General features: G+C 43.9%; 1 protein-coding gene across 2 annotated transcripts in view; it reads left to right on the top strand.

Moving 5' to 3' along the window:
* Window positions 1-25,194, top strand: part of OLFM3 (olfactomedin 3) — a 405,674-nt gene that overhangs the window by 293,163 nt on the left and 87,317 nt on the right. For both annotated transcript variants that reach the window (XM_069737372.1, XM_069737371.1), the window contains exon 2: window positions 10,124-10,270. In XM_069737372.1, coding sequence (XP_069593473.1) covers window positions 10,124-10,270 — 147 coding nt within the window. The remainder of the gene's footprint in view (window positions 1-10,123; window positions 10,271-25,194) is intronic.

Genomic DNA, 25,194 nt, shown 5'->3' with positions numbered 1-25,194 from the left:
TGTGGATTTTGATGTGTGTTTAGGATCATTATCCATTTGTAGAAACCATCCTATTTTCAAGTTCAGCTTTTTTTTTACAGATGATGCTATGTTTGCAGAAAGAATTTTATGAAATTTCATTGAATCCATTTTTCCATATACCAGTGAAATGTTCCCCGTGCGACTGGATGCAACACAACCCCAAAGAATGGTTTATCCACCCCTATGGTTAATGGTTGACATGGTGTTCTTTTTCTGAAATTATGTGCCCTTTTTTCTTCCACACATACCTTTGCTCACTGTGGCCAAGAGTTCTATTATAACATCATTAATCTGCAGGACTTGTTTCCAAAATGCATCAGGCCTGTTTAGATGCTCTTTTGCATACTTCTGACTGAAATGTATGTAGAAGATGCAGGAGAGGTTTTCTTCTGATGACTCTTCTATGAAGGCCATATTTGTGCAGGTGTCTGAACAGTTCAACAATGTACCACAACTCCAGAGTCTGCTAAATCTTTCTGAAAGCCTTTTGAAGTCAAGTCGGGGTTCTAATTTGCCTCTCTAGAAATCTTATGGGCAGCTCTGACTGAAATGTTGTTTGGTCTTCCAGACCTTATCTTGACCACCACTGTTCCTGTTAACTGCCATTTCTTAACTACATTTCAAACTGAGGAAGGGTCAACTTGAATATGCTGTGCTATCTTCTTACAGCCTTCTCCTGCTTTGTGGGCCTCCACCCTTTTAATTTTCAGAGTGCTAAGCACGCAGCTACGTAAAAGAACCAGTGACTGCTGTTTTTTGTTACAAGGTTAGAGGAGGCTGGGTTTTTATAAAGCTAGGAAATTTGCATCTCCTGGCCTTTCCTAACGATGATGTGTCATCTTTAACTTTAGCCCTTTCAGAGATCATTTCATCTTCAACTTGCTTAAAGGGACTCTGTCACCTGAATTTGGCGGGACTGGTTTTGGGTCATATGGGCGGAGTTTTCGGGTGTTTGATTCACCCTTTCCTTACCTTCTGGCTGCATGCTGGCTGCAATATTGGATTGAAGTTCATTCTCTGTCCTCCGTAGTACACGCCTGCGCAAGGCAAGATTGCTTTGCGCAGGCGTTTACTATGGAGGACAGAGAATGAACTTCAATCCAATATTGCAGCGAGCATGCAGCCAGCAGGTAAGGAAAGGGTGAATCAAACACCCGAAAACTCCGCCCATATGACCCAAAACCAGTCCCGCCAAATTCAGGTGACAGGTTCCCTTTAACTGTTCACAATAATAGTCATTTTGACCAGGGGTGCCCAAAGTTTACATGCTACTGCATATAGTTCTGTAGAGAAACATTCAGTAATTTATTTAACTTTAATTCCATGTTATGACAGAGCTGGGCAAAAGTGTTGTGAAAATGCAAAAAAAGTAGCAGTTTTTCAGTGTTTTAGCTAAGAAATCTGGTGTAAACCCTTTGATTAATCAGGTTCTTTGTCTTTTTTCAACCTACATAGCTATGTACCTACCGTATGTACATAGATAATGTATATAGGTAACTACTGTAAAAGATAATGGATCTTCAGCAGATCATAGGAAAGTTATGTCAGATGGAGACTAATTAACTCTGCAAAAGTCCTCATCTTAAACCTAGAACATTTATTCTCCAATAGGTAAAGAAAATGTTATTTTTTTTCCTCTTCAAATACTGTTATTGTTTACTTTGAAGAGCAAATATATTCTGTAGTTTTTATAAATTACAGTATTTAGTCTTTTCTTTGTAATAATCTGACTTAACTCTTTCTGCAGTTTGCTCAGTATCCTATTATTCTTCATCCATAACATAATGGAGATACCCTTGACTTCTTGTAACTATTAGTACCTAAGACGATTAATAACTACAATGAGCTCTCAGCTCGTTATTGATCTTGTGTTGGCTCCCCATGACACAATTCATAACCAGATGCTTTAATCAGCTGCTGATATTCATTAACCTCTCGTAGAAAAATTCCTTTTGTTCTCAATGTCAAGCTCATTAAACTTGTTTATGACTTATTTATTTTATCACTCGATTAGATGGGTCAGACATTAAAGTGATGTCACATTCATCTTTAGGCGTTGTTTTTGAAAAGTCATCATGATACAAAGTGCATTTTCCTCTTATAAAAGAGCAGTTATCCTTGTCCAGCCCTAACATATTTAAGTTGTATTGGAGTCACTTCAAAGATTAGTAAATTGTATAAGAAGCAATTGCTTGATAGGCTATAGTTAGAAGTAAAGATTAGTATATACATTTTAGAAAAGGCTCAATTATCTTATACTTGTTAGAAAAAAATCTGTTGAATACTGTAACAGATGGTGCATATTTCAAAATTCAACATTATTTGGAAAACACTATAGTTTATTACCCTTACTAACCTCACTAACACACCCCTCCCCCTGTCTGACCACAACCTACTGACATTCTCGTCCCTCTCCTCTCCTAGTGTGCAACCCCCACTCTACAAACTCACTCACCCTCGCAGAAATCTCAAACATCTCAACTTACAATCACTCTCTGAGTCCCTTCTCCCTCTCACAGACATAGCTTCCCTTCATGACACAGATGCTGCTGCCACTTTTTATAACACCACAATAACAACAACACTCGATTCGGCCGCCCCACTCATGCATAGTAAAACTCGTACAATTAACAGGCAGCCCTGGCTGACCAGCCTGACCAAAGAATTGAGACGGGCTTCCAGGATTGCTGAGCGGAGATGGAAGCGATCCCACTCTGCCGACCACTTCACTGCATACAAGCAGTCCCTCGCCAGCTTCAAGTCTGCGCTCACTGCCGCAAAACAAACTTACTTCTCATCCCTCATATCCTCCCTGTCCCACAACCCTAAACAGCTTTTCAACACTTTCAATTCTCTACTCCGTCCCCCCGCACCTCCTCCCTCCCCCCTCATTTCTGCTGATGACTTCGCCTCTTTCTTTAAACAGAAGATCGATACGATCAGAGAAAGCTTTGGCCCACAGCGCCCACTGCCCCTCTTAGCTGCTCAACCCTGCTCCTCCAAAACCAGCTTCTCCACCATGACAGAAGATCAGCTCTCCACCCTCCTGTCAAGATCACACCTCACCACCTGCACGCTTGACCCGCTCCCATCCCACCTCATCCCTAACCTTTCCACGGTCTTCATCCCAACCCTAAAGCACCTCTTCAACCTCTCACTCACAACAGGTGTCTTTCCCTCATCCTTCAAGCATGCCAAGATCACACCCATCCTCAAAAAGCCCTCCCTCGACCCATCCTCTGTGTCTAGCTATCGCCCGATATCTCTTCTCCCTTATGCCTCCAAATTGCTGGAGCAACACGTCCATCTTGAACTGTCCTCCCACTTCTCCTCCTGCTCCCTCTTTGATCGGTTACAATCAGGCTTCCGTTCCCATCACTCAACTGAAACTGCCCTAACTAAAGTCACCAATGACCTACTAACTGCCAGGAGCAAGCAACACTACTCTGTCCTCCTTCTCCTGGACTTGTCTTCTGCCTTTGACACTGTAGATCACTCCCTTTTGCTACAAATCCTCTCATCCCTTGGCATCACAGACTTGGCCCTTTCCTGGATCTCGTCATATCTGACAGACCGAACATTCAGTGTCTCCCTCCCCCACACCACCTCCTCACTTCGCCCCTTGTCAGTCGGTGTTCCTCAAGGCTCTGTTCTAGGACCCCTACTCTTCTCCATCTACACTTTCGGCCTGGGACAGCTCATAGAATCCCACGGTATGCAGTACCATCTCTACGCTGACGACACGCAGATCTACCTCTCCGGACCTGACCTCTCCTCCTTGCTTACCAAAATCCCGCACTGTCTGTCTGCCATTTCAGCCTTCTTTTCTGCTCGCTTTCTACAACTGAACATGGACAAAACAGAATTCATCATCTTTCCCCCATCTCACTCTACCCCTCCACCAGACCTATCCATCAATGTCAATGGCTGCTCACTATCCCCAGTCCCACACGCCCGGTGCCTCGGGGTGATCCTCGACTCTGCCCTCTCTTTCAAGCCACATATCCAAGCCCTTGCCTCCTCCTGTCGTCTCAAACTCAAAAATATTTCCCGGATCCGTGCTTTCCTTGACCGCAACACTGCAAAAACGCTAGTGCATGCCCTTATCATCTCCCGCCTCGACTACTGCAACCTCCTACTCTCTGGACTCCCCTCTAGCACTCTGGCACCACTCCAATCCATCCTACACTCTGCTGCCCGACTAATCCACCTGTCCCCCCGCTATTCCCCAGCCTCTCCCCTGTGTCAAGCCCTTCACTGGCTTCCTATCGCCCAGAGACTCCAGTTCAAAACCCTCACACTGACATACAAAGCCATCCACAACCTGTCTCCTCCATACATCTGTGACATGGTCTCCCGGTACCTACCTACACGCGACCTCCGATCCTCCCAAGACCTCCTTCTCTACTCCCCTCTCATCTGTTCTTCCCATAACCGCATCCAAGACTTCTCCCGTGCTTCCCCCATACTCTGGAACTCTCTACCCCAACACATCAGACTTGCGCCTACCATAGAAACATTCAAAAAGAACCTGAAGACTCATCTCTTCCGACAAGCCTACAGCCTGCAGTGATCCTCAACCTACTGAACAGCCGTACAGCCAGCTCTTCCCTCTCCTAGTGTATCCTCACCCACCCCCTGCAGACTGTGAGCCCTCGCGGGCAGGGTCCTCCCTCCTTATGTACTCGTGTGCCTTGTTATCTGCTCATGTTTAATGTATTTGTCTATATTTGCCCCGTATTCACATGTAAAGCGCCATGGAATAAATGGCGCTATAAAAATGTATAATAATAATAATAATAATAATTACCCTAAGGGTATGTTCACACGTTCAGGATTTCCATCCTTTTTTTTTCAGGACAGTTTTTTTAAAAAACTGCAGCTCTTGGCAGAAAACGCAGGTCCTTTTTTTGGTCCTTTTTTTGTCCTTTTTTGATGCGTTTTTTGATGCGTTTTTTGATGCGTTTTTTTATCCTTTTTTTATGCAGTTTTCTATGCAGAGACTGTGTGTTTCCTAGGAAGCTTTTTAGGGCTAAAATGGCTGAAAATACCCTAACCCTAACCCTACCCCTAACCCTACCCCTAACCCTACCTCTAACCCTACCCCTAACCCTAACCCTAACCCTTACCCTAGCCCTAACCCTACCCCTAACCCTACCCCTAACCCTAACCCTACCCCTAACCCTACCCCTACCCCTATTCTAACCTTAGTGAAAAAAAAAAAAAATTCTTAATTTTTTTATTGTCCCTACCAATGGGGGTGACAAAGTGGGGGGGTGTCATTTACTATTTTTTTATTTTGATCACTGAGATAGGTTATATCTCAGTGATCAAAATGCACTTTGGAGCGAATCTGCCGGCCGGCAGATTCGGCGGGCGCACTGCGCATGCGCCCGCCATTTTGCAAGATGGCGGCGCCCAGGGAGAAGACGGCCGGACGGACACCGGGACGCCGGGTAAGTATAAGGGGGGGAGATTAGGGCACGGGGGGGCATCGGAGCACTGGGGGGGGGCATCGGAGCACTGGGGGGGGCATCGGAGCACGGGGGGGCATCAGAGCACGGGGGGCGGGATCGGAGCACGGGGGGGCAGCCACACTCCGCCCACGCACTTCCGCCCGCTCCCCCGCACTTCCTGCTGCAGCGGTTCTGCACATCAAATCGCAGTAAAACCCGCAGATATATTTTTGATCTGCGGGTTTTACTGCGATTTTGACCTCACAATGGAGGTCTATGGGTGCAGAACCGCTGCGGTTCAGGAAAAAGAAGTGACATGCTCCTTCTTTTTTGCCGCAGCTATTCTGCGCGGCTTTTTAAACGAAATTACGGACCATGTGCACAGCAGTGACTGTTTTCCATAGGGTTACATTGTTATGTACCCTGCATGGAAAACTGCTGCGGAACCGCAGCGGCAATACCGCTGCGGTTCCGCAGTAAAAAACGCACTGTGTCAACATGGCCTAACCGTTATCATTTTGAATATCATTAGGCAAAGAAAAAATAAAAATATTCCATAACTTCATATTTTATTACTGAACCCTTAAATATCCAGATAATACCATCTCTTAAGGGGGATATTTACAAAAAATGTACAAAAAATGTACTAAGCACTAACAGGCAGGTAATTGCAACTTACCTGCCTGTTGTGCACAGCGCTGTTCTTCCCCGGCATAGAGCGGTCATAAACTGCTCATGCCGGGGATTCTGAAACCTCTGCTGACATCATGTCTACAGAGCAGAGGATTCTTTTCCGCTATGCTCTGTCGATGAGGCGGGACTTCCGATGTCATTCTGATTGACAGCCGGATCACAGCTGCTTAACTGAGGGAACTGGCTGCCAATCAGAATGACGTCGGAAGTCCTACCCTGTCACGTCGGCAAAGGGAGCTGAATTCCAGGCAGGAGAGCTATGTGACCGCTCTGTGCCAGGGAAGAATGGCGCCGGAAGCAATAGGCAGGTAAGTTGCAATTACCTGCCTGTTAGCACTTTTGGTTTTTTTTATAAAGTCCAAGATATACCCTTTAAGCAGGACTCTTCTCTCTCCTCACAACCTCCCAAATATAATCCAATACTCCCCAATCCATTCTTACGACTCCCAACCTGTCACTTCACCATTTTTTTATGGCTGTTAATATTGTCTACTGTAGTTTAATCAAAATGTTAATATGTTAATGAATATTCAAAAATAAAATAAAGTATACACACAAAAAAAAGAAGTAGAGATGATCAGGCAAAATTTTAATTTGCCTGTTTGTGTCGATTTTTCCAGGAAATTCGATACGCAGAGAAGATATTCTCCACAAATGTAATATACTTTTCACGTTTTTCCTCACGTTTTTTGCTCTTTTTTTTATTTTTTGCATTTTTTTCAAGAGCTTCCCAATGCAATAATATAGCGGTGAAACCGCAAAAAAAACCAGAAGATTAATGAACATGCTGCGTTTTTTTCCGCGATGCCTTTTTTCACGGAAGAAAATGTAGCATGTGCACAAAAATTGCGGAATGCATTAAAAATGATGTGATGCTTAATGTAAGCGTTTTTAAGCGTTTTTGCAGCGGAAAACCACCGAAAAAATGCAAAAAATCCTGAACGCGTGCACATAGCCTTATAGTTCAGGAAAATGGTGGCCAGTGGCCCCCATGCTGCTGATATGGCATGGACATGAGTAATAAATAATAATAAATAAATTATAAAAATGTACTTTGTTATTGGAATAACCCATTTAAAGTAGCCTGTATTCTGTTTATGCAGTACTCATAGAGAGGGGATTGGACCTTTGAGAAGCCTTCATGTAATGTTGTACAGTTTAATGTATAGTGTGTACTGTGTGATACGTAATGTTTTGTGATGTTAAGTATAATGGCCACAAAATAGCATTTATGTTGTAATAGTCTGCCCAACACCAGACAGTGAATAGGGTAAGATGGAGATAAGTCTCCAGAGTTTAGCCCGGAGAGGGAGAGGGGCTATGCAGCAGGATCAGATATGACTTCCTGGTAGTTAGTCAGAAAGAGCCCAGAGTGTGCAGAGTAAAGGCCTCAGGTCTCTGGTTAGCTGTGCTGCATGCACTGGGTGTCCCAGAAGCAAGAGAGGAACTACTGGAGCAGATAGTAAGAGCCTGTAAGAGAAGAGATAGCAGAGAAAAGAAGCAAGTAGCAATCCAGAATCAGGACAGAAAAAGTGAGAGAAAGAATATCGGGGCCTAGGGCAGGAAGCCTAGTAGGACGTTGCGGAGTCTTCGTTAGTGAGGTAAAGGAAGGCTAAAGTAAAGAGAATCAAGAAAATATGAACATCATTGTAGCCAGTGTATATAGTAAAGAAAGCCAACAGTCGCCATATTGTGACACATCCTCTCCTATGGAGAAATCATAGGACGCATTGCTACAGGATGGAGTCTGTAAATCTTGTGACTGGAAACTGAGAGTAGCTGTGAGGGGCTGTGACGTAACACCTTGACCCGTGCAGTCCCCACACAGGAAAAGTGGTCATGACGTAACGCTTTGACCCAAGCAGTCTCAGAGGAAAAGAAAAGGTCCCAAGATAGTGTGCTGGGCTGCGCAAAGAGTAGAAGAAGTAAGCGAAGAAGATACAGTGTTTTCAGGGGATAAGGAGATGTGTGTGTTCATGTCGCTTGTGACTAAAGAAACATCCTTGAAGATAAATGCCAACTATTTGCTGTATATAGTTCATGTCAAGTTATTATTCAGTAAATAGAAGTTCCATATTAAATGATGGTTTCCTTCCATGATCTGGTTAACATCTGGTCCTGGCAAACCAGCTTCATCGGTTACATGCAGCCTGCACGGGCATACCACCATTACAACATAAATCCACTCACCCATCCAGGACTGCCACTTTCATGTAACGTGGTGGGGCGCAGGAGATGAATTCCTCGCCCACGGTTAACATCCCGAACCACGATTACACTAATAGAGGCCCTTATGATAGCCATCTGCAGATCAGTAACACAGTGAAGGGATACAGACTGAATGAACTATCTATATAGCATGCTGATGCCTCCTACCTGCATCTGAAAGAATTTTACTTGCAGGATTTTACTTGTTTTTGATAATTTCTGGATCCTGAAGTGGATGAAAAGGATTAATTAAAAGGGTTGTCCGGTCCAAATCAGTAAGTCTCCATTCCCTCTGTGTGCCTGCATGAATCCCACCAGTGCATGCACTATGCGCTGTGGGAATTCGCCAGTTCCTGACCTGGGACCGGAAGGTATGTATGTGTTATACAGACAGGGCCCTGCAGTGGCATGGCCTTGCTTCATACACTTGTATTGAGCAAGGTGACGCGGCTGTCCAGTGGGTGTGGCCGACTAGAGGACACGACCTCTCTCCATACTTCACTGGGCGGGAGTATGTATAACTCATATGTACCTTCTGACCCCGAGTCAGAAACCAGCAAACTCCTGCAGAGCACAGTGCGTGTTTTCGGTGGAGTTACAAATCGGCAGTCACCCAGAATGACTGTAGACCTATCAATTTGAACTGAACAACTCCTTAAAAGAGAATCTGTCATCAGATCAAAAGTGAATGTTTTTTGCACTTATTTTATTCCCTCTGCTCCCCCAGTATTCGTTTTTGTTGTATTTTTAATCCATATGGTTATGATATTTACAAATTTCAGGTCAGCTCTTTAATCTATCATTAATGAATGGTCTCCTAGGGAAATAGCGCAGCACTTTCAAGTCCTTTGCCTTAAAGTTTATAAGTGATTGCATCTCTGGATGTGGTCAGCATCAATGCCCCTGCGCTCATTCAATGCTGGAGAGATAATGGTTGCAGCACTGGAGAGTGCGCAGTTCAGACTAATGGCTGAACCATGCTGCTGGTCCGAACTGTCAATCATTTGCATTCCTAAAGCAATATGTATGTTGAGATAACCACTTTAAAGAGGTTTTCTGGGATCACAGCACTAATGGCATATCCTTAAGATAGGTCCTCAATATCAAATTATTGGTGATCCAGCTCTCAGTACCCCTGCTGATCCTCTGTGTGGTGTCATGGAGGGTACTTTTTGCATTTTAATTTCACTATCTACCTGCAAGTGGACATCGTTTTGTGCCTAGCGGGTGGATGAAAGTAGAACCCCACCATCTGATATTGTTGGTCTATCCTAAGCAGAAGCCATCTATACTATTTTCCTGGAAAACTCCTACAAGGAAAATTGTGATCCAGGAAAGCCCCTTCAAGTAAAAATACTGTATGGTTGCTTTCATCAACCAACTGCACCACAGCTGTCCATTGTCTCTGAAACCATTTTTTCTTACGAAGGATATTCCACTCATACATAGTAATGACGTATCAATAGAGTAAGCCGTAACATTTTAAATTGTGAGAGCTCAATTGCAAGTAAATATGGCTTTGTTGTAGTTTCTAGCAGGGTGACTAGGAGTGTCACTGACGGAAACATTATAAAAGAGTCAGAACGCCTTGTTTGTGGGGCAACTTTATTCTAAGGATTTATTACTTATTCTTCCCTGTAGTCGAAGGATTGAGGGTTGTCCATGCACTTACCAATCTGTGGGTAATTTTACTTTAGAACTGTTATAGAATATTTTAGTTTAACTTGAATTTTCTTCTATTGCAGACACAAATAAGCCCCCGAGAAGGATGGCAGGTTTACAGCTCAGCTCAGGACCCAGACGGCCGGTGCATCTGTACAGTGGTGGCTCCAGAGCAGAATCTTTGTTCCAGAGATGCCAAAAGCAAACAGTTACGCCAACTTTTAGAAAAGGTCTGTGATTACCAAAACATAATGTTCCCCAGGAAGATTTCTGCATGGAGTCTTCATTTCGAACAATCATCGTCAAATTCATAATACTTAGTGCAGCACATTATTCAGTAGTAACCAATGATTTGTGGGATCATATCAATGTTATAGTTAGGTGTTTTTTACTGTATACTATGTATTATGTGAAGTTATCTGGCATTACAGCTTAATCGAGCTTTCCACTACTGTGATATTGATAGCCTTTTTTCTTGGATAGATCATCTATATCAGATTGGTGGGCACTCATGGCATCCCCACCAATCAACTTGATATATGTCCCATGATGGCTACATGTACACAGAGTATGGCTGCCGTCACACTAGCAGTATTTGGTCAGTATTTTACATCAGTATTTGTAAGCCAAAACCAGGAGTGGGTGATAAATGCAGAAGTGGTAAATATGTATCTATTATACTTTTCCTCTATTTGTTCCACTCCTGGTTTTGGCTTACAAATACTGATGTAAAATACTGACCAAATACTGCTAGTGTGACGGCAGCCTATAAGTGAAGATAGTAAAGCTCCATACAGTACTGCAGGTCTGCTCTTATTCAATAAACCGGATATATATCGCTGCCGCAAAACCTGCACCGATCCGATATCAGTAACCAATTAAAAGGATAGCAATCAAAATGGCAAGAGGGAGGACGAGCACTACTAATACTGTAATTAAGGGATCTGTGCTGTACACCCCAAAAAATTAAATGTGTAATGGAAAATAAATAATCACATCTACTATATAATTGTCTAAGGGTCACTTCCGTCTGTCTGTCTGTCTGTTTTTCTGTCACGGCTATTCATTGGTCGCGGCCTCTGTCTGTCATGGAAATCCAAGTCGCTGATTGGTCGGGGCAAAACGCCCACGATCAGTGCCACGACCAATCAGCGACGAGCACAGTCTGCCGGCAAAATGGCCGCTCCTTCCTCCCCACAGTCAGTGCCCGCTCCATACTCCCCTCCAGTCAGCCCTCACACAGGGTTAATGTCAGCGTTAATGGACCGCGGTGTAATGCACTTCATTAACGCAGCTATTTACCCTGTGTGACCAACTTTTTACTATTGATGCTGCGTTTGCAGCATTAATAGTAAAAATATCTAATGTTACAAATAATAATAATAATAAAAAAGGTTATTCTCACCCTCGGACGTGCGCCCTGTCCTCGGCAGTGCAAGCGGCAGGTTCCGGTGGCAAGGATGCTATGCGAGAAGGGCCTTCCATGACGTCATGTTCATGTGACTTTGACGTCATTACAGGTCCTGCGCTCACACCAACCCTGGGACCAGAAGCTGTCGCGTGCACCGCACACAAGCACCAGCACTACAAGGGGCCCTCAGAATGTGAGTATATGTTTATTTTTTATTTTAAGTCTTTTTTAACCTGTTTCATACATGTCTGGGCAATATACTACGTGGCTGGCCAATATACTACGTGACTGGCCAATATACTATGTGACTGGGCAGAATACTACGTGTCTGTGCTGTATACTACGTGGCTCTGTGCTGTATACTATGTCGCAGTGCAATATACTACGTGGCTGGGCAATATACTATGTGACTGGGCAATATACTACGTGACTGGGCAATATACTACATGGCTGGGCAATATACTACGTCACTGGGCAATATACCACGTGGCTGGGAAATATACTACGTGACTGGGCAATATACTAAGTGACTGGGCAATATAGTACGTGACTGGGAAATATACTACGTGGCTGGGCAATATACTATGTGGCTGGGCAATATACTACGTGGCTGGGCAATATACTTCGTCGCTGGGCAATATACTACATAGCTGGGCAATATAGTATGTGACTGGGCAATATACTACGTGGCTGGGCAATATACTATGTGGCTGGGCAATATACTATGTCGCTGGGCAATATACTACGTAGCTGGGCAATATAGTACGTGGCTGGGCAATATACTATGTGGCTGGGCAATATACTATGTGGCTGGGCAATATACTACGTGATTGGGCAATATACTATGTGACTGGGCAATATACTACGTGGGCTGTGCAATATACTACGTGGACATGCATATTCTAGAATACCCGATGCGTTAGAATCGGGCCCCCATCTAGTTAATTTTATAAACATGGAGAACATCAAGACATTAAAAACATTTAAAATTCTTAGTGATCTATGGGCACACCACAGCCATTTTTAGTGTGTTGTATACTTTTTGCAGTGTTTCATTTTGCTTTCATCCCAACATCAATATTTATGGACAGCTGCATGGCCATAGGGAGAATGTGTGGATCTCTATATGTATTATTATACAGTAGATCTGATTTGAGCACAAAAATTCTCCCCATTTTTTGCTTTTTAAATGTTTTAAAATGCCTTGATGTTCACCATGTTTATTAAATAAGTGTGATTATCGATTTTCTACATGCTAGCTGTTTTGTAACAACTATATTAAAGGGAACCTCTCACCCCCAAAATCGAAGGTGAGCTAAGCCCACCAGCACCAGGGGCTTATCTACAGCATTCTGTAATGCTGTAGATAAGCTCCGATGTATCCTGAAAGATGAGAAAAAGAGGTTAGATTATACTCACCCAGGGGCGGTCCCAGTCTGGTTCTGGTCCAATGGGCGTTGCGGTCCGGTCCGGGGCCTCCCATCTTCTTACGATGATGTCCTCTTCTTGTCTTCATGCTGTGGCTCCGGCGCAGGCGTACTTTGTCTACCCTGTTGAGGGCAGAGCAAAGTACTGCAGTGCGCAGGCGCTGGGCCTCTCTAACCTTTCCGGCGCCTGCGCACTGCAGTACTTTGCCCTGCCCTCAACAGGGCAGACAAAGTACGCCAGAGCCAGAGTCGCAGCGGGAATACAAGAAGAGGACGTCATTGTAAGAAGATTTTTATTTGAAACAATAATTGTCTCCTTCAAACTTTGCTTTCGTAAAAGAATGCTCCCTTTGCAGCAATTACAGCATTTTCAACCTTTGGCAATCTAGCAGTCAATTTGCTGAGGTAATCAGGCGAATTTCACCCCATGTATCCAGTAGCCCCTCCCACAAGTTGGTTTGGCTTGATGAGCACTTTTTGCGTACCATACGGTCAAGCTGCTCCAACAACAGCTCAATGTGGTTGAGATCTGGTGACTGTGCTGGCCACTCCATTACAGATAGAATACCATCTGCCTGCTTCTTCCCTAAATAGTTCTTGCATAATTTGGAGGTGTGCTTTGGGTCATTGTCCTGTTGTAGGATGAAATTGGCTCCAATCAAGCGCTGTCCACAGGGTATGGCATGGCGTTGCAAAATGGAGTGATAGCCTTCTTTATTCAAAATCCATTTTACCTTGTACAAATCTCTCACTTTACCAGCACCAAAGCAACCCCAGACCATCACATTACCTCCACCATGCTTGTCAGATGGCATCAGGCACTCTTCCAGCATCTTTTCAGTTGTTCTGCGTCTCACAAAGGTTCTTCTGTGTGATCCAAACACCTCAAACTTGGATTCGTCTGTCCATAACACTTTTTTCCAATTTTCCTCTGTCCAATGTCTGTGTTCTTTTGCCCATATTAATCTTTTCCTTTTATTAGCCAGTCTCAGATATGGCTATTTCTTTGCCACTCTTCCCTGAAGGCCAGCATCCCGGAGTCGCTTCTTCACTGTAGATGTTGACACTGGCGTATTGCGTGTACTATTTAATGAAGCTTCCAGTTGAGCACCTGTGAGGCGTTGATTTCTCAAACTACAGACTCTAATGTACTTGTCTTGTTGCTCAGTTGTGCAGCGGGGCCTCCCACTTCTCTGTCTGCTCTGGTTAGAGCCTGTTTGTGCTCTCCTCTGAAGGGAGTAGTACAAACTGTTGTAGGAAATCTTCAGTTTCTTGTCAATTTCTCACATGGAACAGCCTTCATTTCTAAGAACAAGAATAGACTGTCGAATTTCACATGAAAGTTTTTTTTTCTCGCCATTTTGAGAGTTTAATTGAACCAACAAACGTAATGCTCCACATTCTCAACTAGCTCAAAGGAAAGTCAGGTTTATAGGTTCTCTAATCAAACTGTTTTCAGCTGTGCTAACATACTTGCACAAGGGTTTTCAAGGGTATTCTAACCATCCATTAGCTTTCTTACACAGTTAGCAAACCCAAAGTACCATAAGAACACTGGAGTGATGGTTGTTGGAAATTGGCCTCTATACACCTATGAAAATATTGCATTACAAACCAGATGTTTGCAGCTAAAATAGTCATTTACCACAATAACAATGTATAGAGTGTATTTCTGAATCATTTCATGTCAGCTTCATTGGAAAAAAAATGCTTTTCTTTCAAAAATTAGGACATTTCTAAGTGACCCTAAACTTTTGAATGGTAGTGTAAATGTATCACTCTTACCCACAAAGCTCTCCACAATTCTACATGTCAAGCTGTCCTGTCCATTTCACTTTTGATTTAAGACTAATAACCTTTATAATCTTAACCTCCCACTCTCAATTCAAGGACATCCCTTGTATTGAACCAGTTTTCTGGATTGTTCTACCCTAGATAATCTGGTTAATTCCCAGTATCCACAGTTTGAAGCATGCCTGAAAAAAGCATTTCTTTAGATTGACTTATCACCTCCTCTCACTAATCTAACTAACTATTCCCTGTTTTCCTTTCCATGCACTCGGTAGAACTTTGCATCTATACTTGTGCAGATACTGGCTGGTAACTAGTACATGTAGCATTATTAGAATGATCCTTATTATATTGTTGGTTGGACTGATCATAACAAGTTCTCTTTGAATTGTAAAATGCTGTGGAATATGTTGGTGCTGTAGAAATAATAAGCCATTATTATGATATAGTACTCGACAGAGAGCACTGTATTAATGTGAACCTAGTGTGACCTAGGACCAAAAACATAGGCTGTTGTCTGAATGTTGACTAGTGAATTTATGTTTCTTTCTTTGGTTGGTGAAAAAACATGGACTATTGTCATATTGTCTGAATGTTGACACTTCAGTTGATGTTTATGGTAACTTATTCTCTGTTATCTCTGGAGGACAGCGACGCAGGGTCATCGAACAATAGATGTTTGTTAATATTTTGGTTAAACATTAGACCAGCCTAGCTAGTTTGTTGACCTGCAAAACAGAGAAGGACGAACTATGCAGATTAATTAAATGCTCAAACAATGAGCGTTAAACTCATCCCACCTGTAGATGATGACCTGAGCCACGGATGTGCGTATAAAAAAGGATTTCTATTGTTCTGCATGTAGAATCAAACAGACTTTACAAACAGTATAAGGCCAGCGTAAGGCCACATTCACACTTTCAGTGTTTGGTCAATAGTTTGCATCAGTATTTGTAAGCCAAAACCAGGAGTGAGTGAGAAACGTAGAAGACCTGACGTGCTTCTATTATAATTTTCCACTGATGGTTCCACTTCTCATTTTGGTTTACAAATACTGGTGTAAAATACTGACCAAATACTGAACATTTGAATGTGGCCTAAGGCAGGGGTCCCCAAACTTTTTACACAGGGGGCCAGTCCACTGTCCCTCAGACCGTTGGAGGGCCGGACTATAAAAAAACTGTGAAAATCCCTTTAACCCAGCCCCCGCCGCAATTCACATGTTCCTCTCACTTCTGAGCGCCCGGCGCTACGCAGAAGTAGGAGTTCCTCCAGACCTAGATGAGCACGTCCAGTGGCGTAGGAAGGGAGGTGCGGGGGGGCCGGGCCGTCCCGGGCGGCACAATGAGGGGCGGAAGTTCTAGGCTTCCCGGGGCTTCAGAAAATGGCCGCGGGATGCCATCTGAGCACGCGCGGCCTCCGGAAGATGGCCCCCGCCAGGCTCTAGCGATAATCCGGGGTATATCTTCAGCCTGCGCTGGCCGCGGCCCGGTGAACCACCCCCCGCCCCCGCATTGTGCCGCCCGGGGCGGCCTCCCCACACCCCCTTCCTACGCCACGTGCTCATCTAGGTCTGGAGGAACTCTCACTTCTGCATAGCGCCGGGCGCTCAGAGGCGAGAGGAACATGTGAATTGCGGCGGGGGCTGGGTAAAAGGCCTCCAGGGGCCGGATGCGACCCACGGGCCGTAGTTTGGGGACCCCTGGCCTAAGGTGTTTACTCGGTTATTTTTGTCAGTCCCACAGTGTTTGTGTGTGTGTGCGTGAGAGACCAAGGCTCCATTCAAAAGGGGAACAAGGAAATGCCCTTTTTGGGATTGGTAGGTGTCCACGCAATGCCACTCCCAAGTGATTATACATTTATCAGCTATCCTGTAGATGTTAGAGGTCAATAGCTGATGTAGGGGATTGGTCTCCAGTCTTTTAAAATCTGTAAAACAATGGCAGAGATTTGGTTTGGAGCCTAGTCATGGTAAGGCTTTGACATCAAGGTGATACGAGTACAGTTGTGTCAGCAGATGTAAACAGGGTAATGTGCACTGTTGTATAGATAACATATGCAGTATTTTCTTGATGAGTGGAACAGCTCATGGTTGACAAATTTTTATTCCATTTTACTGGTTTCCTAGCGATCACTGATGAGCGAACGAGCTCGCCACTACTTGGTAATCGCCCGAATATCACTATGCGCGTGTACTCAACGAGCACTGAGTATTTCTGGGATTATTAGGCGGGAGCTCGGGTCTCCTCCTTTTAATTTTGGCGCTTTTTAGAGTACCAATCAGCATGCAGGGATTGTCTGCCATGCACTTTAATAGCGCAGCTATCTTTGTTGTGGTATTACAGTGATTGGCTGTCCGAACAGAGTCATCTTTAAGAGACTTGGCGCTGCCCTGCTAGCCACATTCTGCTCCAGACTCAGCTAGTGTAGGGAGAGCTGCTGCTGAGATAGGGTCAGATTCTTACATTTATTAGTTAGTGTGGGTCTACTAGTGTTCAATCCACAAATCCTGATAAACCTAAAGTCCTTTTTAGGGCTAATTCGGGGGTACATAGATTGCAGCGCTAGGTAGGCAGGGGAGTCTATGTGCACATATCCACATCAGTGCAAGGCATGCAAGCACTGCATGTGAGTATATAGATCTCACTGCATACCTCCAAAAGCTCCTTTCCTGTCTGCTGCTGCATATTTTGAATATACGAAGCTGCAGGTATCCGTGGCAATTTTTTTTTTGCACCTTATACCTGCTAATTGTATTAGAAAGCAATCCATAGCCCCCTTTTTCTACATTTAATTGCTTGGTCACACTGCAGACTACAGCCAGGTCATTGCAGTACAACAGCGTGAAAATCTAACAATTTACATTTTTCTTTTGTCCCAGGCATCAGATGTGAGTGCGCAGAAAAATCTGGCCTTTTATTTTTGGTACTATATTATTTTTTGGAGTGTCTTACAACATTTTTGGACACCATTTTGCTGCCCCAAAAATCTGTAGCTGGCCCAAAAATATTTAGCTACAGTACTTATATTTATCACTTTGATTTGTACGCCACACGCATCGCATATCATTGCGCTAAATATTTAGCAATTTTAGTACTCCAATTTGTTTTTTTGTGTCATAGCTAACTTATTGACACAATTTTTGTGGGCCAAAAAAATCAAGGCCACATTTTGATCAGTCTGTTATCTTCGTGTGACACCTGGTCTATCTGTGATCTCTAAATTCTTGCTTTTCAGGCACAAATTGCATTTTTTTGTCTGCTAGCCTTTTCTATACAGTATTTTGCAGTTGAAAAAAATGTAAAACAAAAAAACTGGCCAGATATTGAAACAGTCTGTTATTTCCGTCAGACTCCTGGTGTATCTGTGGTGTCAAAATCCTCACTTTGCAGGCAAACATTAACTTTTTTTGTCTGCTAGCCTTGGTCTATACAGTATTTTGCAGTAAAAAAATTTAAAACGAAAATCGGGCCACATATTGAAACAATCTGTTATCTCACGCAGATGTCCGGTCTATCTGTGGTCTCCAAATACTTGCTTTTCTGGCATACTGATCACATATAAGTTTTCTCAAAATTAATACATTTGTATTAAACTTTTAAAATATTTCAGTAGTACATTTAAAATGAGCAAGGCAAGGGACGTGGAAGTGGACATGATGCTGATGGTGCATGCAGGGGATGAGGCCGTGGCCAAGCTAAAAGTGGGCCACAACAAAGACCCACATTTTCTCTCTCGACCTTCTTGTCCCAGTTTCTAGGGGACCGCAGCACACCACTATTGAAGCCAGAGCAGTGTGAAATGGTTGTTGTTGGATAGCGGATAATGCTTCCAGTCACTTTGCCACCACCAGCCCCACGTCTTCCACACGGTCAAGCCTGGGTAGCGGTGAGTGTGGACCTCATATTATTCACCCTGATCCTCCTTCTTCTCACCATGCTGAGTTCCCTGAGAGAACTGATCCCACACTTGGACACTCCGAAGAGCTGTTCAGTTTTCCCTTTAAAAACTCCGGACCCTCAGCCAGTCAACTTGAAGTGGGGCAAGATGAGATCGCATGTAGCGATGCCCAAAGATTTGAGCAGCCACGGTCACATGAAGGCGATGTTGGGAAAGTGTCATAAGAGGTGGATGATGATGAGATGCAATTGCCAGAAAGTCAGGAGGAGGAGCAGAGTGCAGATGTGCAAAACAAGGTGATGGATGACATAATAACTGACCCGACCTGGCAGGAGGACATGCAGAGCAAGGACAGCATCACCCATGAGGAAGGAGGCATAGCACCCCAACAGGCAGGAAGAAGCAGTGTAGTGGCCGCAGACAGAAGGCATTCACCCATTTTCTATAACACCAACATGACAGAAGTTGCCATTCTAACTGTTAGATCATCCCAGAGTTTGCAACTTCTGGCTCACCGACTGGAGTGTGATGTCCCCACACGTTGGAACTCTACACTGTATATGTTGGAAAGGATTTGGGAGCAGAAGAGGGCAGTTGTTGACTACCAGCATCAACAAGGCCATCTTTATTCAGTTGAGACTCCACACATAAGACCTCAGGAGTGGACATGGATGTCAGACATATGTACTATCCTCAAAAACTTTGAGGACTGCACCAAGATGGTGAGCGGCGATGATGCCATAATTAGCGTCACCATCCCACTTCTCTGCATTCTGAAAACCTCTCTGCTCACAATGAAAGAGGATGCATTGCAGGTGGAGCATGAAGACATGGAGTAAGGAACCATACAAGGTGATTACAATCAGCCAAGCCTCATGTCGTCCCAACTTTGATTGGTAGAGAATGAGGAGGAGGAAGAACAGGGGCTACTTTCATGCGCTATAGGCGGTACTACAAGCACAGCTGTCATACCGCCTGATAAGCTTGGATGGCCTGAGTACAGGGAGTAGGAGAATTAGGAGGAGAAAAAGGACAGCATGGCCAGTCATCATGTTGGTGAGAAAATGGAAGTCTTGCCTGTTAGCAGTCTGGCACGCATGGATGACATTATGTTGCGCTGCGTTTCCCGTGACCCTCGCATTATTAAAATTTTTCAGTGACACTTATTACTGGTTGGTGACACTTCTAGACCCATGCTACAAGGAGAACTTTCAATCTCTTCTTCCAGAGGCAGAGAGGTGTACTAAAATATTGCAGTACCAGAGGGCCCTTGTAGTGGAATTAATAAAAAAAATCCCATCTGAGAACCCTGGCATCAGATGTCAGAGTTTGTTGTTCAACCAATGAGTCCAAGCGAGAGAGACAGAAGTACAATCTAGCACAGGCAAGGGAACAATGGCAAAGTTCTGGGCCAGTTTTCTCAGACCCTCCCATCGTGTCAGCACAGAGGCAAGAGGTGCTGTCACAAGAAGTGCAATGTTTGTGAAGATGGTGAGGGAGTACCTTGCTGATCGTACAAGCGTCCTCTGGGATTCCTCTGTGCCTTTTAATTATTGGGTATCCAAGCTGGGCACGTGGCATGAACTGGTTCTCTATGCCTTGGAGGTCCTGGCCTGCCCTGCTGCTAGCGTTCTGTCAGAGCGAGTATTTAGTGCCCCTGGTGGAATTTTAACAGATAAGCGCATCCGCCTGTCAACTGAAAATGCTGACAGGCTGACTCTTATAAAAATGAACAAGGGCTGGATTGGGCAAGACTTTTGTACACCACCAAATGAAAACAGCGAAACATAACCTCAAATACATTGTCTTTTTTGTGGAGGTGTATTCTCATGCACCTCTTCACAACCACACATGGGTATATGCTTCCTGATTTGGTCTGTTTGGTGTAATCCTCCTCCTTATCCTCATCCTCATCATCCACAACCACTAGAATACCAAGGTGAACGTATTCCATGATGCAAAAGTCACTCAATTTTTGTGCAAGGGTGTTTTTATGATGCCCGTTACTAATTTGAAACCAAAAAAATTGGTACTCCCCCAGGGGGAAATGTTTGTCAGCCCATACACTTAGTGGATGGGCATTACTAGTCTAGGATATCCGCTCCTTTAAATTGGGCCTAATTTTTAATGAGGCCTTCATCAACGTCTCATCATTCTCCACCACTAGATCACCAGGGTTAACGTTTTCCATGCTGCTACAGCCAGTCCAATTTTTGGCAAGGGTGTCTATGAACCTCATAAAATATTTTTTTTAAATGTACCCCCATGGAGAAATGTTTTTCAGCCCATGCACTTAGTGTATGGGCATTACGAGTCTAGGAGACCCGCTCCTTTAAATTGGGCCTAGTTTTTAATGAGGCCTTCATCAACGTCTCATAATCCACCACCACTAGATCACTAGGGTTTACCTGTCCCATGCTGCTACAACCAGTCCAATTTTTGGCAAGGGTGTCTATGATCCCCATAAAATATTTTGTAAAAATGTACCTCCCTCCCATGGGGAAATGTTTGCATTACGAGTCTAGGAGACTCGCTCCATTGTAATGGGACCCTTTTTTTTATGAGGCCCTCCTCCATGTTTCTTCCAATGGGGATTGTGTTGCGTGCAAATTTGGGTCAAGGCGGCCCTTGCATTCAATGCATAAGGAAAATGTATGGCATGACCAACTGAAGGATGTGAAGTGGGTTTTCCTGTGGCCATCCAGTACCTGGGTTCAAAGCCTTATTAGGGTGCATATGACTTGGTAGCACGGCAGGCCTTGCAGTTAACACATAACAAAACAGTATGGCAGGACCAACTGAATAAAGTGAAGTGGATTTTCCTGTGACCATCCAGTACCTGGATCCAGAGCCTTATTGGGGTGCACAAGACTTGGCAGCACGGCAAGCCTTGCAGTCAATACATAGAAAACAGTATGGGATTACAAAATGACTAATGTGAAGTTTATTTTCCTGTGGCCATCCAGTACCTGGGTTCAAAGGATTCTTGGGTGCATATGACTTGATAGCAGGGCAGGCCTTGCATTCAATGCAACATTTTTTCAGGAAGACCTTCTGTACCTCTCGTGAAAGGGGTATTGAGGTGCATCGTAATTCTTGGCAGCCCAGCCACTCACTGCATAGGCAACAATAGGATAGGAGACCCACTGTTTAATAATGGCCCTTTAAGAATATTAATGTCGCCTGATGCCCCTCTTAAAATAACCTTTGTGATTTTAAGAGTCCTTCCTTCATAAATAAAACAAGATATGTCTCCTTATGTGTCACACACCACATGGCCAGCTAGGGTTGTTAAATGTTACAATGACATTTCACAGTGAAAACATTTGTATTGGTTGAAAGCAATGTTAAATTTGAAAAACTCATCAAAAACACTGCGTGTGAACATAGCCCAAGTGGTGGAGGAACATTTTGGTCTGGGGTTAATTATTTGGCCTTATATACAAGTCATTACCCTGGAAAGGATGTACCTTAACATATTTCCCAGCAAAATCCCTTTTGGTTTAGTTTTTGTATGCTTATTGGTGCACCTGTAAAATGGCATGAAACCCTGACAACATTGCTTACAGCTGTGACCTAGGAGTCAGAAATGCTTCTGGGATCCCCATGATGTTCCCGTGTCATTTGAGCAGTGTTTCCATCATTTTCAGATGTTTTTAGACCTTAAATGGACCCTCGAGGGGATCGCGGTAAAGGTACTTGGGTTTCCCATAGACTTACATTGGGCTCGTTGCTCGAGTCGAGTACCCTAGCATTCCAATTTGCTCGACCCGAGCAACAAGCACCTGAGCATTTTAGTGCTTGCCCATCACTACTGGTGGTTTGTGAATTACCAGAAATCATATATACCTGGCAAAAGGCCAAAAAGAGCAATGCTGCTATACTTTTAGCATATATATATATACAGTGGGGCAAAAAAGTATTTAGTCAGTCAGCAATAGTGCAAGTTCCACCACTTAAAAAGATGAGAGGCGTCTGTAATTTACATCATAGGTAGACCTCAACTATGGGAGACAAACTGAGAAAAAAAAATCCAGAAAATCACATTGTCTGTTTTTTTAACATTTTATTTGCATATTATGGTGGAAAATAAGTATTTGGTCAGAAACAAAATTTCATCTCAATACTTTGTAATATATCCTTTGTTGGCAATGACAGAGGTCAAACGTTTTCTGTAAGTCTTCACAAGGTTGCCACACACTGTTGTTGGTATGTTGGTCCATTCCTCCATGCAGATCTCCTCTAGAGCAGTGATGTTTTTGGCTTTTCGGTTGGCAACACGGACTTTCAACTCCCTCCAAAGGTTTTCTATAGGGTTGAGATCTGGAGACTGGCTAGGCCACTCCAGGACCTTGAAATGCTTCTTACGAAGCCACTCCTTCGTTGCCCTGGCGGTGTGCTTTGGATCATTGTCATGTTGAAAGACCCAGCCACGTTTCATCTTCAATGCCCTTGCTGATGGAAGGAGGTTTGCACTCAAAATCTCACGGTACATGGCCCCATTCATTCTTTCATGTACCCGGATCAGTCGTCCTGGCCCCTTTGCAGAGAAACAGCCCCAAAGCATGATGTTTCCACCACCATGCTTTACAGTAGGTATGGTGTTTGATGGATGCAACTCAGTATTCTTTTTCCTCCAAACACGACAAGTTGTGTTTCTACCAAACAGTTCCAGTTTGGTTTCATCAGACCATAGGACATTCTCCCAAAACTCCTCTGGATCATCCAAATGCTCTCTAGCAAACTTCAGACGGGCCCGGACATGTTCTGGCTTAAGCAGTGGGACACGTCTGGCACTGCAGGATCTGAGTCCATGGTGGCGTAGTGTGTTACTTATGGTAGGCCTTGTTACATTGGTCCCAGCTCTCTGCAGTTCATTCACTAGGTCCCCCCGCGTGGTTCTGGGATTTTTGCTCACCGTTCTTGTGATCATTCTGACCCCACGGGGTGGGATTTTGCGTGGAGCCCCAGATCGAGGGAGATTATCAGTGGTCTTGTATGTCTTCCATTTTCTAATTATTGCTCCCACTGTTGATTTCTTCACTCCAAGCTGGTTGGCTATTGCAGATTCAATCTTCCCAGCCTGGTGCAGGGCTACAATTTTGTTTCTGGTGTCCTTTGACAGCTCTTTGGTCTTCACCATAGTGGAGTTTGGAGTCAGACTGTTTGAGGGTGTGCACAGGTGTCTTTTTATACTGATAACAAGTTTAAACAGGTGCCATTACTACAGGTAATGAGTGGAGGAAAGAGGAGACTCTTAAAGAAGAAGTTACAGGTCTGTGAGAGCCAGAAATCTTGATTGTTTGTTTCTGACCAAATACTTATTTTCCACCATAATATGCAAATAAAATGTTAAAAAAACAGACAATGTGATTTTCTGGATTTTTTTTTCTCAGTTTGTCTCCCATAGTTGAGGTCTACCTATGATGTAAATTACAGACGCCTCTCATCTTTTTAAGTGGTGGAACTTGCACTATTGCTGACTGACTAAATACTTTTTTGCCCCACTGTATATATATATATATAATGCTACGAATGATGTCCATACGACCTACATACTGGTACAAGTCTGGGAACAAGCAGAGCAACACAATTTGTACAAGAAGAAGGAGATAATACAAGATGAAGCAGGGATCTTTGTATGGATCACACTGGTGAATGATCTTTTACTGACAATGCTCAGTGTAGCAGGGGTGTTGATGATTAGCTGCCACTGTGGAATAAGGACAGATATAGATTTTTTATTACACAGCTTATGTAAGGCATCCAATTCCTACGAGACATGAATATAAGGTTTCTATTAAAAACTACTGCAAGGGCTGAGGAGAAAATCCATCAATCTTTTAAACCATCAGTATGGCAGGCCTCTCGTATTCCATCCTTTCAGACTCCCCTGATATGGAAAGCAGTCCATTGTCTGTGCTTACTGCAGACAGTCTCTTTCGCTCACAAAAATTGGTGTAATAGAGCAGTGGAGGAGCATGTAACAACATCTCAGTTGCCAGAAAGGTGACAGTCTGAAGTGCAAGACTATAAAGCAGAATGCCTGCTCTGCATATTGATGAAACGAGCCTGTATTTTAGTCTGACACAGACACACATGCCAATACATATGTCTGCTCCGTTGGAGACCAAATAAAGCATAAATGTAACCCATAGCACAGTATCAGACTGGGGTGCCAAGAGCCCACCAGTAACCAACTCCAGGGCCCCACTTCTCAACTACATGCAAATGTGACAGTGTTCTCAATCACAAATTTACATAAGAATGAACTGGGCAGATTGGTAAATGAATAAGGGTACCGTCACACAGTGGCATTTTGATCGCTACGACGGCACGATCCGTGACGCTCCAGCATCGTAACAATATCGCTCCAGCGTCGTAGACTGCTGTCACACTTTGCAATGTACGACGCTGGAGCGATAATTTCATGACGTATGTGCGATGTAGAAGCCGTTGGTTACTATGCGCACATCGTATACAATATCGTGCACACCTTTGTTACACGATGCGATCATGCCGCCACAGCGGGACACTAGACGATGAAAGAAAGTTTCAAACGATCTGCTATGACGTACGATTCTCAGCGGGGTCCCTGATCGCAGGAGCGTGTCAGACACTGCGA

The sequence above is a fragment of the Ranitomeya imitator genome, chromosome 8 (assembly GCF_032444005.1).
Source record: "Ranitomeya imitator isolate aRanImi1 chromosome 8, aRanImi1.pri, whole genome shotgun sequence".
Lineage (NCBI taxonomy): Eukaryota > Metazoa > Chordata > Amphibia > Anura > Dendrobatidae > Ranitomeya > Ranitomeya imitator.
This window is presented reverse-complemented; position numbering and strand designations above follow the sequence as displayed.